Source organism: Solanum tuberosum, unplaced genomic scaffold, assembly GCF_000226075.1.
Source record: "Solanum tuberosum cultivar DM 1-3 516 R44 unplaced genomic scaffold, SolTub_3.0 scf00148, whole genome shotgun sequence".
In the NCBI taxonomy this organism is placed as follows: domain Eukaryota; kingdom Viridiplantae; phylum Streptophyta; class Magnoliopsida; order Solanales; family Solanaceae; genus Solanum; species Solanum tuberosum.
The window spans coordinates 757,955-772,497 of record NW_006239071.1 but is presented as its reverse complement, the minus strand read 5'-3'; the positions used below and the strand labels follow the sequence as shown (position 1 = coordinate 772,497).

The 14,543-nt window shown below is 30.3% G+C and overlaps 2 protein-coding genes across 2 annotated transcripts; both read left to right on the top strand.

Moving 5' to 3' along the window:
• Positions 1-4,057: 4,057 nt before the first annotated feature.
• Positions 4,058-6,267, top strand: LOC107061519 (RPM1-interacting protein 4-like). Its single transcript, XM_015310869.1, has 4 exons — positions 4,058-4,063; positions 4,741-5,199; positions 5,720-5,914; positions 6,247-6,267. The coding sequence occupies exons 1-4, from the start codon at positions 4,058-4,060 to the stop codon at positions 6,265-6,267; spliced, it is 681 nt and encodes a 226-aa protein (XP_015166355.1).
• Positions 6,268-7,817: 1,550 nt separating this feature from the next.
• On the top strand, positions 7,818-12,654 carry LOC102604422 (EH domain-containing protein 1-like). Its single transcript, XM_006352318.2, has 16 exons — positions 7,818-7,958; positions 8,091-8,170; positions 9,071-9,139; positions 9,235-9,292; positions 9,729-9,784; positions 9,874-9,916; positions 10,017-10,078; positions 10,322-10,441; positions 10,551-10,653; positions 10,738-10,787; positions 11,039-11,167; positions 11,258-11,509; positions 11,625-11,704; positions 11,865-11,991; positions 12,089-12,232; positions 12,313-12,654. Exons 1-16 carry the CDS (start codon positions 7,874-7,876, stop codon positions 12,496-12,498), a joined length of 1,644 nt encoding a protein of 547 aa, XP_006352380.1. The 5' UTR covers positions 7,818-7,873; the 3' UTR covers positions 12,499-12,654.
• The last annotated feature ends 1,889 nt before the right edge of the window (positions 12,655-14,543 follow it).

Here is a 14,543-nt window from a genome sequence, read left to right as displayed (position 1 = left end):
GAGGTATTTGCTTAGCTCTTTCTTCAATTACTCCAATAGCCAAAGCTTCTTTCTTGAGGCATTCACAAATACTTTAATTATCAAAAGTAGCCATTTTCATTAATCCTTTAACACCATTGCAACAATGACCACTAATATCACCCTTTCCCATTAAAAAATCTTTGCATGGCAAAAGCTTAACAATGGTATTAGGGCATTGATAATTGCCATTAACACAACCAATTGCAATTATTAGAGCTAAAAACACAAACTCGAAAATTAAAATCGAGCGGCCCATTTTGGTAAAAAATTATTATTATTATTTGTGATGGAAAGTTCAAGATTTTTGCATTTATATCGTAGAAATCTTAGGTTGATAAAAAAATGTAACATAAAAATTAAAGTGAAAAGAGCTTGGACTTTACATGTGAGCATACATCTAACTTTTAAAAAATGTGAATTATTAGACTATATGTGTAATAGTAGCATAAAACATGTGTAATACACTTTAAAATCAAAAGATATTATGATTTTAAAAGAAAGAATAATAAAAAAGAAAAAATTATCACTTAGAAGCTTTTACAAAAAGGATTTATCATATTTTGCTAAGTTATTAATTGGTAAAAAACAATAAAATTATTAAAATTTTTTTGAGCCTCATACCTCAATTATCGATTGTTCTATTTACCTTGCTAAATTATAAACTTTTCGCAAATTTTATACCTTAGCTATCACTCCTTTTTTATTAGAACACACCTTGAAGTTGGTTCTCAAGGACCATAATTAAGAAATTTGGGATTTAAGTTTTAGTCATGTTAATATTTTTGAAGCAAATCTTTATTGATTTGTAACTTAAATTTAAAAGGATAATAAAGCTATGTGTTATAGCCTGTTAAATTTATCTTAATAATGCATAAATTAAATCTTCACATCGTTGCCATTAGTGTATAAATTAAATCTAAGTTGAACTACATTATTAAACATTTAACTAAAATTCATTGTTAGGATCAAGATTAATGATGCTTTTGTAATAAATAAAAAGAGAAAAAAGGGAGAAATAAAGATGTTATAATTAAAATTGAAATTGAAATTCACCAACGGTTCAACACAACCATCATTTTGCAGATGGACATACATAAATTTTTTAGAACATATGTTTAATCTACTCTTGTTTTGGCGGTGGTACTAGTACTCGTGGTGGTGGTACTCGTGGTGGAACTTTATGCCAAGTTGGAACAGGATGCCAAATTGGAGAATCATGTTCAGATCTTACAGGTCGTCTATCTTTGATGGTTGATTCTTGTTTTAGCGCATTAGATTCATGCTCTCCTCTATGGGGTGGACAAACCCAATATTCACCATTATTATGACAATGACTTGCTCTTGGGGGATCATAATCTTCAATGGGGATTAAAGATCTAGAGTGGCCACTTTTGAAACAAACAATTATCAAAACCAAAGCAAGAAATGTTGTGAAAGAGATTGAGTAAGGAGCCATTTTTGCTTTAGCCTAATTTGTTTTCAATTGTGAGTGCAAAATCATCATGTTTTTTCTACATTATATAGGTGAAAAAGTGATGAAGCTAATAATTATTTATCAAATCTATAGAAAAACTATCTTAATTGTATTTGTTTTTATTTGGTTAGATTATTTATTATTCTTTACTTGAAAAATATACAGGAAATTTTCATTAATTATATAATCCTAAAACTATTTTGACTTGCATTTTAGTGTAGGGAGAATTATAATTTTTGGTCCCTTTGACTATAGAATAACTTTTCTTATTATATTTGTTTTATTGGTAAACTAATTATTATTCTTTACTTGAAAAAATATTACAGGAAATTTTCATTAATTATATAATCTTAAAATCATTTTGACTGAATTTTGGTGTAGGTAGAATTATACTTTGGTCCCTTGACTATAGAAAAAATTTCATTATTATATTTGTTTTATTGGTAAACTAATTATTATTCTTTACTTGAAAAAATATTACAGGAAATTTTCATTAATTATATAATCAAAAACCGTTACAAGTGTATTTTGGTCGTAGGGAGAATTATAATTTTTGGTCCCTTTGACTATAGAATAACTTTTCTTATTATATTTGTTTTATTGGTAGACTAATTATTATTCTTTACTTGGAAAATATATAGAAAAATTTCATTAATTATATAATCTTAAAATCATTTTGACTGAATTTTGGTGTAGGTAGAATTATACTTTGGTCCCTTGACTATAGAAAAAATTTCATTATTATATTTGTTTTATTGGTAAACTAATTATTATTCTTTACTTGAAAAATATATAGGAGAATTTCATTAATTATATAATCAAAAACCGTTACAAGTGTATTTTGGCGTAGGGAGAATTATAATTTTGGTCCCTTGACTATTTTTAAATTTTTTAAAACACTTTGAACTTTCAATTAATTAAAGTAATGCACTTTTAATTTTATATCAGTGACTCTTCACAAATTTATAACAATATCAATAATTGACAAATTTCTTTTAGCCTAATTTGCCTTTGTTTTTTGTGGTGAGTGCAAAGCCATCAAGCTATTTTTACATTATATAATTGAAGTAGGAAAATTTTCATCACTCTTTCTTACTTGAGAAATATATAGAAAAGCTTCATTAATTATTTAGTCCAAGAGTCATTTCAACTCCATTTTGAAATAGGGATAATTGAAGGATTGGTTCTTTAAACATTGTTAAATTTTAATTTTGATTCTTGTGAATTTAATTTTGAAGCCTTCAATTAATTGAAGTAATGTACTTTCAATCCTTTTGTATTTTATTCGTCAGGAAATTATCACATTATCAATCATATCACTTTGGTTTGTTGATATGTAATATTAATTTGTATTGTTATTCGATACTTGAGGGTAATATAGTTCTAAAATAGTTCAAATATAATATATTTTCTACATAAAGGATCAAAATGCACATTTTTGTTGAGTAAAGATTAGATATGCTAAATCATATACCATAAGGACTAAAATCCAAATTCCACAGCTAAGGGACTAAAAATGTTATTTCCCTTTGCATCGAATAGGTCCATTAAGAGAAACGTAGTGTCATGTCCCGCCACTACCCGCACGGAGTCTTAGCAAATACTCTAAGTCCGTGACAGTAGGGACTACAATCGAAATAGTCGTTCATTTAACCGTTTTTACTTAAAAATAGTCGGTGATTGTGTAACATATGTATATATAATATATACATGTATAACATGTGAATTGTTATGAATCAGCCTAAATCCAATGTCGATACTTATAGGGATGTCACACAAGCAACTATTGGGCTGAGAAATAGAACTAGAAGACCTTCACAAATGTTGATTTGAGATCCAGACCCAATTAACAACTAGTTTAAAAGGACTCTCAGTTAGAAAGAATAATTATGCGTATTATGATCATGCTAATTAGGCAACGCCTGTATCTCTTATCATGTACTCTCTTAGCCTAGTTCCCCGTCTCCTTCTTTGGTCAATCCTAGTTCTTACTTTCACTACTTCTACATTTTCGCTTGGACTTTTACCTTTTGAGTCGTTATATTTACTTTTTGAAACTGTAATTGAACTTTAGCCTTATTAGTGTAGTTGAGAAATTGGTTAGTGTCATCATTGGATTTAAGTTTATTACATGAATAAAAGTGTATAATCTAAGTATACTGACTAGAACAAGTAAATAATAAATCCGATCGACTATTTGGTATAGATTTCTGAAATATATAAACAAATAGGTCTAACCAACAATTAACTCTCCAATTGATGAGTCAACAAAAACCAATTGAATCAAAAAAAATTTAGTTAAGGATCATTTGTTTTTTCCTTCATGCCAAGAAATTAAAGACAATTTTGAAGTCCAAGGTTGTTTTGTTTAACTTAATTTATAATGAAAACAAATATATGTAACCAAATAAACCTCTTTCTTAATTTGCCTAGCAGGTCCAAAAGCTCATTGGGATCTCAGATAAATTAAAAAGGAAAATTTGTCCCAATTTAAGTCTTGAGTTTTCTTAATACATAGTTATTATATTTCCATTGAAGAAGAATTAAACTCCAATATCATTCATGGCTGTAAGTAATGTTTCCTTCTTCAAAATTCTGATATTTTTGCACCTTAATTATCTTATTTTCTCTTGAATATTGTTTTTTGACGCATATATGATAGATGTTAAATCACCTTATTTTCTTCGTGTATCTACTTTTATATATTTTGAATCTCTTCAGTCATGTTAATACTCCTTCTGTTTCAATTGTTTGTCTTACCTTCCTTTTTTGTTTGTATAAAAAAAAAACCTTTTTCCTTGTTTGACAACTCTAATTTTAACGTTTCACATTACATGTTTATGTCCACAAGAGGACATTTCGATACCTTGTACATATTTTTAGTTTAAAACCACAGAACTCGACATCATCTTTACTTTATTAAGTTCCGTGCTATATCAAAACCAGACAAACAAATTCTGGTTGACCTCAACTTGCTTAAGATTGAGGCGTTGTTGTTGTTTTATACCAATAGAAACTATAAAGAACTTCAAGTATTTGTATAATGTTGAGCTGAGATTCCTATAGTCGACCTCAACTTGCTTAAGATTGAGGCGTTGTTGTTGTTTTATACCAATAGAAACTATAAAGAACTTCAAGTATTTGTATAATGTTGAGCTGAGATTCCTATAGTCGACCTCAACTTGCTTAAGATTGAGGCGTTGTTGTTGTTGTTTTATACTTCTGAAGTACTTTTGTTGCATCAGGGATCACATGTTCCAAAATTTGGGAATTGGGATGGCGAAAATGTGCCATACACAGCTTATTTTGAGAATGCGCGCAAAAGTTATAATAAAGGAGGTAAAATGATAAATCCAAATGATCCAGAGGAGAATCCAGAGGCCTTTGCATGTTGCGGAGATGAGGATGCTAGCATTAACATTTCTCCTACGAAAACTCCTTTAGTCGAAAAACATCAGTACCATTATGGTCATCGCAGAAATCCTTCTGCAGAGTCGGGCCAAAACAAGAGTATTGGCCCGACTAATTCAAATTCAGAGTCCTTTGGGGATAGTCAGAGCATTTCTGGTTTTTCAGTTAACCAGCCAACACGACGAAGAAGAACATCTGATGTTAAGAAGAATAAGAACGATCGTGGCAATGGATTCGTTCCACCTAGTCCGAATAGACTGATGAAAAATAGCAGAAATCCATCTGATGATCTTGTAAGTTTCTTATTCTCTTAAAGAAAGTACTTCATGAAATACTCTGCTTTGATGAAGTGATTAATATGTCATAGTGATAGATTTGTCTATGAACTTGATGGTTAAAATGAGTCGTGGTGGTATCTGAGTCAGCTTGTGTGCACCTTGACTAATTCCACGAGCATCTACTACCTCCCACCAACACAAATATCGAGTAACTCTGTCCACCAAGTCCTGGACAAATGAGAAAAGAATCACCTATTGCTTTTGTTTTTTATTTCCACCGGGAATTAAACCTCATGGTTCTCAGTCAACTTCATTGATCAGCAGTAGATCTCACTTTGAGTGTGTTAAAACGAGTTCTATCTTATGATGTACGAACATATTTTTGGGAGACTAAGTTTATCGTATTTCGTGTATTGCTACCAAAATGAACTTGTTTTGACAATAAAAATTTACTCGCATTCTGTGTTTACACCAAATAGAACTGGAACATTATGTCTCTAATTTTCATTTCTTCATGTATGTGTATGTATGTTAGTCTTGTTCATCAGCAGCATCAGTACCAAAATTTGGGGCATGGGATGAGAAAGACCCGAAATCTGGAGAAGGATTTACAGTAATTTTCAACAAAGTTAAAGAGGAAAAGCATATAGCAGCTGCAAAATTCCCTATTGTGCAGCCACAATCAAACATGTCTTCATCAAATAATCGCAAAAAAAATGCTAAATCAAAGGTATGTATTATTGTATCCTTTCTTCGACTTGAGCTATAGGTAGTGGTGGATGCAGAGTTACTCTGCATCCACTAGACTATAACTCATGAGACGGATGTATATGGGAAGTGTTAAAGATATGAGATTGTCACATACTTTAATATGAATAACGTCATGGACAATGGACAAAATAGTGATCTTCGTGTCCCATTTATGAAAAAAGAATTGAAATGGCTTCACATTCATATATGATCCTTTTTTTATGACTGTAGTGTCTGAGTCAACTTTCACGCACCTCGATTACATATAATCCTTAATTTGTCTGATTTTGCTTTTGTCTATGGTTTTTGCAGGTGTTTTGTTGCCTTTTTTGAAGATCTACATGCTCAAGTTAAAAAGAAACAAAAACATATATTAGTGTTTTGCTTAGAAGGTGCATTGACTAAGTATATGTATTAATGTTTTCTTGTAGTTGTGGAAAGAACAATTGGTTACATTTAATCCAAATTTAGGTCATAATATGTTAGAATAATTTGAAATATAACACGAATTATCGTGGTAGGATAGATAAGATCCCTCTGCCTTTAATAGGATGTTTCAGATTCAAACTCTGAAAATGAAAAAAATTCTGATAAGAAACGTTTTCTCATTTAATAAGCCTTACGCAACGTGAAATCAAATTAGTCTAGCTAATGAGTTTTGAATACCAAATAATTATACCAAAAACGATAACCGAGTAAAATGTAATTGCACGTTAAGTCGTTATTAATAATAATAATAATTTGAATCTCCAGTGTTACGCTCTTGGCTGTCTCTTCTTTCGGCTAGTTTCACTTTTGAATTTCAAATTTTGAGATTTTATTGGATAAGTTAAGGCATTTTTCAAAGATTCTTTCCAAGTCACTTCTATTCCAAAATTAATTATTTCTAATTATTTTTTTCAATGATGAATCGACCTAAATGTCCATTTAATAAATTCTTACAACTCTAGTTTATGTGACACTATTTGAAAATAATTTAATATTAAATTTTTTATTTTGTAAATAATAAAGAGTTTTATAATAACGAAAATAATATTAAGACAAACAAATGTTATGCAACATATTCACAAGTTTTAAAAGTTTTTTTTAAAAAAAAATGCATCTATCGACTCAAAAACATCAATAAATGAAATAGATATTGTATACAATCGAACATATCTATAAAAACGTCGCTTATTCAAATGTTTTTAGCTAATATAGCAAATTATTAAAATAGAGAATTAAGAGTTTAAAACAACACATATTAGTACATGTTCAAGACGACAAGTTACAAAGGTCTATAATCATACAAATATTGTAACATGTTCACAAATTTCACGACTTTTTGATTCTTTTCAAACTTCATGTCAAATTAAAATATCATTTTGTCGTAAGAATGAGACTATAAAATTTAGTTTATCCTATAAAAGGAAGAAAAAGAAAAGATAGTAGTATATCCTTACCCCCATCGAGTTAATATTTTAAAAAATCACTGAACTATGAAATTATCAAATAAAATCATTGAACTTTATTTTGTATCAATAAAATTACCCAATTTAAAACTTTTATCTATAAGTTTAATTGGACAAATTAAATTATTTTTTATGACATGTAAATCATGAATCCCGTAAATAAATAAAATTATAAAATCTATTTATTTTTATGGGTATTTTTCCCTCTTTCTATGCCATCAGTTTGAAAAAATCAAGGGAATCGAACAAATTATCCAACAAATTCGATCTCAGATTCAAATATAATGGATGACCAAGATTTAATATTCTAAATATTTTGATGATAAATAGCCGTATAATTTTACTAGATAATTTCTCACAGTTTAGTAACACCTCGAAAATAGTGTCTGTATCTATTATAAAAAGGGGCCGCAATTTTCAGGGGTTTTTCAAATTTCAAATTACTGAAGAATACTGTTCTTCTTCTCCGTAGAGCAAAAAACGCAAAAATGGAGATTGTATCAGTTCCGGTTGCTTCGTTTACGAAAGAGGATGAAAAGATCTACCAAAACTGGTTCAATTTCGCCGATTCAGGTGCGATTTTCTGTTCTCGTCTTAAACATTTTTCATCTGTTCTGTTGAGCAACTCTTCGTTTTTGCATTTTTCGATGAAATTACTGAAAAAAAATGCAATCGCTGTGTTTTTTTTTTGGCTTCGGTGTGCAGATGGAGATGGTCGTATTACAGGAAATGATGCTATTAAGTTGTTTTCGTTGTCGAATCTGTCGAAGCCTGAACTCAAACAGGTTAGTGTTCTTCTGTGCAATTGTTCTGATTTTTGTCAATTTTTTTGGTGAAATGAAATTTATAATAGTTTGTTTTGAATATTCTATTGCCTATCGTGTGTCTGTAAGGTGAGATTTGTTTATATATCTGATTTACACATACACACATGTAGGCGCGCGCACATAGTGATCGTATATGATTATATGGTCGTTTTTGAACTTCATCATTGAATTTTGCTTGTGTATTTGTTAATTATCTGTTGATTAGTAATCTGCGTGCAATTGTTTATCGGTTGATTATTTGAATATTCAAATTTATTTAGGAGTCATCCATTTAAGGCCTGAACTCAAGCAGGTAGTGTTTTTCTGTGCAATTGTTCTGATTTTTGTCCCTTTTTTGGTGTAGAAATAAATTTCATGATTTTTTACTTTGAATACATGGTCTGTTTACCTTCTAAGCCTTTTTGATTTATATATATGATTTGTAGACATACATACACATAACAAATGCACATATAGAGACATAGATGTACATGTGCATCTTTGAACTTCAGTGTAGTGTTTCGTTCTTATAGAAGTTATTTATGTGTTCATTAGTAACTTCTGTAGTAGTGATTGCTTAATTCAAATTTTATGCAAGTGTCATTTACATTGCCATCTTTTGGTTAACTATATATATATATACCACTACATTTATTGTCGAAGAGAATTCCCAACCAATGAAAATAGACTGGTCTTGCTATTTTCCAGCATAAAAGTCCTTCAGTGTGCAATGAGTTCAAGGGAACCTTGAGGTTCTCTTTTTGTTTTAAAGCAACATTTGGACTGTGTTAGCAGCTTTTGCTTCTTTGTTGACTTGCTAGATGTATTACCTAATGTGATAGTGTTAAATCACTAGTTTTTCAATTTTTGTGTATGAAGGTTTGGGCAATCGCAGATTCTAAACGACAAGGTTTTCTGGGTTTCAACGAGTTTGTCACTGCAATGCAGGTCATATTTGCCACTAAACTTTTTTTTTTCCTTTCTATAACTTCTGTCTAAATTGATCAAATAGAAGCTAAACTCATTTTTTCTTTTTATTGTAGTTGATCTCCTTGGCACAAGATGGATCTGAACTCAGCTCTGATCTTCTTAAGAGCAAAGGTAATGCTTCTTGATCATTATTTATAATCCATTTGAAGCATTTAGGGTCAGAGAGTCACAAGGTTAAATTTAAGCTCAAATAATATTTGAGCCGTATTTTACTGTCAATGTGTTAAACAGAGGATGTATTATCATTGAAATATTTCTTATATGCCTATCTTATTTTGAGTGTTCACGTTCATTATATACTCTTGAAAGGAATTACTGTCTATCTGCTTAATGGGCTACTCAATTTTCATAAAGTAAATTTATAGTGAACATACTTACTATTGCATCAGTTCATCCAAAAAAGATTATGCACATTTCATAGTTTTATAAGTTTTAGAATGTATTTTGTTTAACATAGTAATCAATTGGCTGTCATGGTGATGAAAACATTTGAGTATTTCATGGTTGATTTAATTCTTGTTTCGTTTTCTCTTGTTGATATTTGTAGCTAATATGGAGCTTTTGAGTCCTCCATCGATGGAAGGCTTGGATGCTTTATTTTCCGTAAGTGCTTTGACAATTCATCTTTTTCTTATTGAGAAATGAGAACTATAAGCCCTTGGTTATGAATGGTTTCTTTTTTTGCCACACAGAAAACTAGTGGATCGTTGATGAAAAACCTGAGTGGAACAAATGGTCAGTATAAAGTGTCATTTCACATCAATGATGGTTTTACACAAATAAAAAGAATCATAAGCTGTCTTGGTTAAATTGCCTAACTTGAAAAAGCATACAGGAACTATACAAGTGCTGCCACCGTCACCAATCAACATGTTTTCCAGAAAATCTAGAAAGAAGGCGAGTTCTGATTTCCTTGGGATGTTATTATGAAATCTATCTTAGTTTACATACTCCATATTGAGCATTGTGTTATTTTTTCAAATTTTGTCTCTTTTCTTAGTAACTTGACTAACTCGGAGAACCAAAAGTTCCGCCAAGCCTTGTCCCTCAATGTAGTAGTAGTGTCTTTACTACAAACTGGTCATCTGAATATTTTCTCATTTCTAATTTTGACATTGTTTCGTTTGGATTCTGATTCAGATCCAGCCTTCCCTCACTGCTGTTACATCTGTAACTGATGGTTTGAAGAAACTATACAATGAAAAGTTGAAGCCACTAGAACTTACTTACCGCTTTAATGATTTTGCATCTCCTGCTCTGGTGAGTGCATGAAAAACATATTGATTATGTCTTAATAGTAGTATTCTCCGACGACCTTATAGATGTTTAACTTGTATTTCTGAATGCTTACTTTTACTTGTTTTCATAGACGGAGAGCGATTTTGATGCCAAGCCTATGGTCATGCTTTTGGGACAATACTCAACAGGAAAAACCACTTTTATCAAACACTTGCTAAAGTGCAATTATCCAGGTTAGTACTGTCCAATTTCTGTACTTTTATTTGCCAGTATTTACCTAATGTTTGTTCTTTTCTTCTCTCTTTTGGTTGAAATAGGTGCACATATCGGACCAGAGCCAACAACCGACAGATTTATTGTGGTTACGGTAAATAGGGAATAATAATTGTTCCATGTCTTATGCCGTTGGTTAAAGATACTATCTCCTAATGCTCATTGTAGTAATAGTCTTTTACAGTCTTTTACAGTAGTAGTTGTTGCAACACAATAGTCTTTTACAGTCTTCCCTTTCCAATGAGATTTTCACGGCATTACATCAACGATGCAATTTGATTGTTGTATACTTTGTTTAAGGTACTAGTTTCTCATTTTAGTGCCTTACAGTTATTTTTGGCTCAGTCTGGTCCAGATGAAAGGAGCATTCCTGGCAACACTATTGCTGTTCACGCTGAGATGCCATTCACTGATTTGACAAAGTTTGGTGGAGCATTTTTGTCCAAATTTGAGTGTTCCCAGTTGCCACATTCTGTGAGTCAACATCTAGCAATTTCTTTTACTTTTGTCGTATAAACGAAGGATAATTTAATAATTTGTCTAACTATGTGTATTCCTTAATAGCTCCTTGACCATATTTCGTTTGTGGACACTCCCGGAGTTCTATCCGGAGAGAAGCAAAGGACAGAGAGGAGTTACGATTTTACTGGTGTCATTTCATGGTTTGCTGCCAAATGTGACATGATACTCCTCTTGTTCGACCCACATAAACTTGATATTAGTGATGAATTTAAACGAGTTATATCATCTTTGAAAGGCCATGAAGACAAAATCCGTGTTGTATTAAACAAGGCAGATCAAGTTGATACACAACAAGTAAGATATGAGGATTATCAATACACACATGTCTTCTCTTTGCTTTTTTCTACTTCACAAAAATGATTTGTCTTGATGCTAAAAGTTTCTTCGCCTTCTCTTTTTTTAATGGAAGCTTATGAGAGTTTATGGTGCATTGATGTGGTCTCTCGGGAAAGTTCTGAACACACCTGAAGTTGTGCGAGTCTATATAGGGTAAGAGGAAGGTGTTTCTTTCTATAGTTCTCTATGTTTTTAACAAAGTGACTAGATCACTGGATAGCATGTCAATTGTAAAATAAATGAAGCTAAGTTCATAGCTAACACCTTTTTGTGCATCGTGTCTAATAAGTTCTCACAACTTTTGGTTTTGCAGCTCTTTCAACGATAAACCTGTTAATGAAGAAGCTATTGGTTCTATGGGAAAGGGTCTTTTCGAGAAAGAACAAGATGACCTTCTTGATGACTTGATAGATATCCCAAAGAAGGCTTGTGACCGTCGAGTAAGATCACCTCTTCTTGTCCATTGACATTTCTATTTGATCAACATTGTGTACCAGATGGTTTACGATTCTTAATACAACTTTTGTACTATTTCAGATCAATGAATTTGTTAAACGTGCAAGAGCCGCTAAGATACATGCCTACATTATGAGCCATCTTAAGAAGGAGATGCCAGCACTGATGGGCAAGTCCAAAACACAACAAAAGCTCATTCAGAATCTTGACAACGAATTCGAAAAGGTCTACTTCTCAACACACTTACGGGAACTCTTTTACATTTCAGATATATGCTTAACATTCAATGTACATTTGTGACACAGGTCCAGAAAGCGTTTCGTTTACCAGCAGGCGATTTTCCGAGTGTTGATCATTTTAGGGAAGTTTTGGGTCATTACAACATCACTGATTTCGAAAAATTGAAGCCTAGAATGATTCAAGCTGTGGATGATATGCTCAGCCATGACATTCCTGAGCTTCTGAAGAACTTCAGAAATCCTTATGAATAAAAAGCTCTTAATTTTTTTTTTAAAAAAATTAGATGAATGATGATTCAGAATGTTAGTTTTATCTTTGAGGTATTTACTGAAATTTGTGCATTCTTTGCACTGGTGAATCTATATTTCATTTACTTCAAAGTTGTGATAAATTGGCAGTTACATTTTTTGTAATCTGTTATTATTAGTGCTTAATTTTATATGTCACTGTCCTTCAATTTTTATGTCAAATTATTCTTAATTTAGGGTGTGCTTGGTTGGTCAATTTTTTTAGAAAATATTATTTTTAGGGAAACAAATTCCTTGAAAAAAAAAAAGAAGAAGAAAACGACTTTCCAATAGAAGTAAAAAATCAAAATCCCTAAATATGTTTCCTAGAAATTTAATTCACTTTAATCAATTTCTTTTTCCTTATCTCTAAATTTTATTTCTCTCCTTGTTTGGATGGTTTGTTTTCCTATTGTATTGTATTATTAGTTTAAATATAATGTTTGATTTGATTGTTGCTTAAATACTATTGTATCGTATCGTTTAAATCCATTATTAGGTAATGATGAAAAAAATCCATTTTATTTAACAACTGACTTGATGTGATCGCATCGTTATCTTACTGTTTGCTTCTCATTTTATCTTTATGTATTATTTAATAATTATATTTCATTGTTTATCCTATCTTTTTATAATAGCTCTACTCCGTACTCTACTTTCTGGTAGGTCTATCATTCAAATTATGAGACAGAACACGATACTATCTATTTAAACACTAGAATCATTAAAACAATACAATAGAATATGATATATTATGAAAACAGTATGTAACAACCATCCAGTTCATTCTTACTTGTCCATTATTTATTTTTTAAAAATGTTTATTTCCACTTATTATTTTGACATACCAAAAAAAAGTACTTTCATATCTTACTTTAATAGTAATTAATTTTTAAGAATTAATATTAAACATTAATTAATATGAAGGTCATAACAAACTTCTCATTCAATCCTATCACTTTATTTTGGTAATCAAAATTCGCACACTTCCAACGAAAGCGCTGTTTTCATCCCAATAGAAATATGACAATACAATAAGGACAACGGGGAAGAAAAAAAGAAAGGAAAGCACTGATCTATATTCGCAGCTTTAGGATACAGTTCTAAAAAGCCTATTTAAATCACTTCGCTAAAGATTTTACGAAAATTTTTATTATGGATGAGGGATAGATATGATGTGGCAGACACAAGTTGTATGAGGCTCCTCTTAGAATTTGCCAAGTGGATTATTGGGTCCCATTTTCAGAAAAATGGGCCAAATCCATTTCTCTCTCTTCCTTTTTAACTTTTTCTCTTTGATTGAAATCTTCAATTTTTTATCATCTCTTCTTCTTCTTTTTTTTGAAAATAATTTTATTTATAAAAAATGTGAAATTTAGTCTAATTCATCATACTTTTAACATTTGATATTATATTTCTTTCATGTATTGATTATTTACATTACTAAAAATTATTTTTAAAAATTATTTTTCAATTAACAAATTAAATTATATTTATATTTTTATTTTCATTACACTAATAATTAATTATTCTTAAAAATATAAACAAAATTTGTAAAATTGCAAAAACAATTCTTAAGGAGTAAATTAATAAGGTATCGTTTTTATTTATAATTTCATAAAGAATCCGTAAAAGAAAAAATAAATAACTAATACAAAAAACGAAAGGGGTATAAATTATTATTTCTTTCTCTTTCAATAATTTCATATATACTTAAATTCATCAAATATTCACAAGAAAATATAATGGAAAGAGCATCAATAATTTTGACAAATAATTACATAAGTTTTTGTACTATCTTAATGTAACCCAAAATCGATTTTTTTTCATAAACACTTAAATATATACATACTCTTCCGTCAATTTATATGATATCTTTTTATTCTTGAAATCAAGCAATGTGAAATTTAATTAATATTTTAAAATATATTTTTATTTTTTATATTAACATAAGAACTACAACTTATAATGTTTGTTCATAAATAATCCTTCCCACTAAGTTGCAATTC

Excerpts from the sequence above, each read along its gene's own strand:
- LOC102604422 (XM_006352318.2), top strand. The coding sequence starts at position 7,874 with ATGGAGATTGTATCAGTTCCGGTTGCTTCGTTTACGAAAGAGGATGAA. Across the intron at positions 9,140-9,234 it reads AGTTTGTCACTGCAATGCAG|TTGATCTCCTTGGCACAAGA; the intron begins GTCATATTTGCC and ends TTTTTATTGTAG. Across the intron at positions 9,785-9,873 it reads GCTTGGATGCTTTATTTTCC|AAAACTAGTGGATCGTTGAT; the intron begins GTAAGTGCTTTG and ends TTTGCCACACAG.
- LOC107061519 (XM_015310869.1), top strand. Across the intron at positions 5,200-5,719 it reads GAAATCCATCTGATGATCTT|TCTTGTTCATCAGCAGCATC; the intron begins GTAAGTTTCTTA and ends TATGTATGTTAG. Across the intron at positions 5,915-6,246 it reads AAAAAAATGCTAAATCAAAG|GTGTTTTGTTGCCTTTTTTG; the intron begins GTATGTATTATT and ends TGGTTTTTGCAG.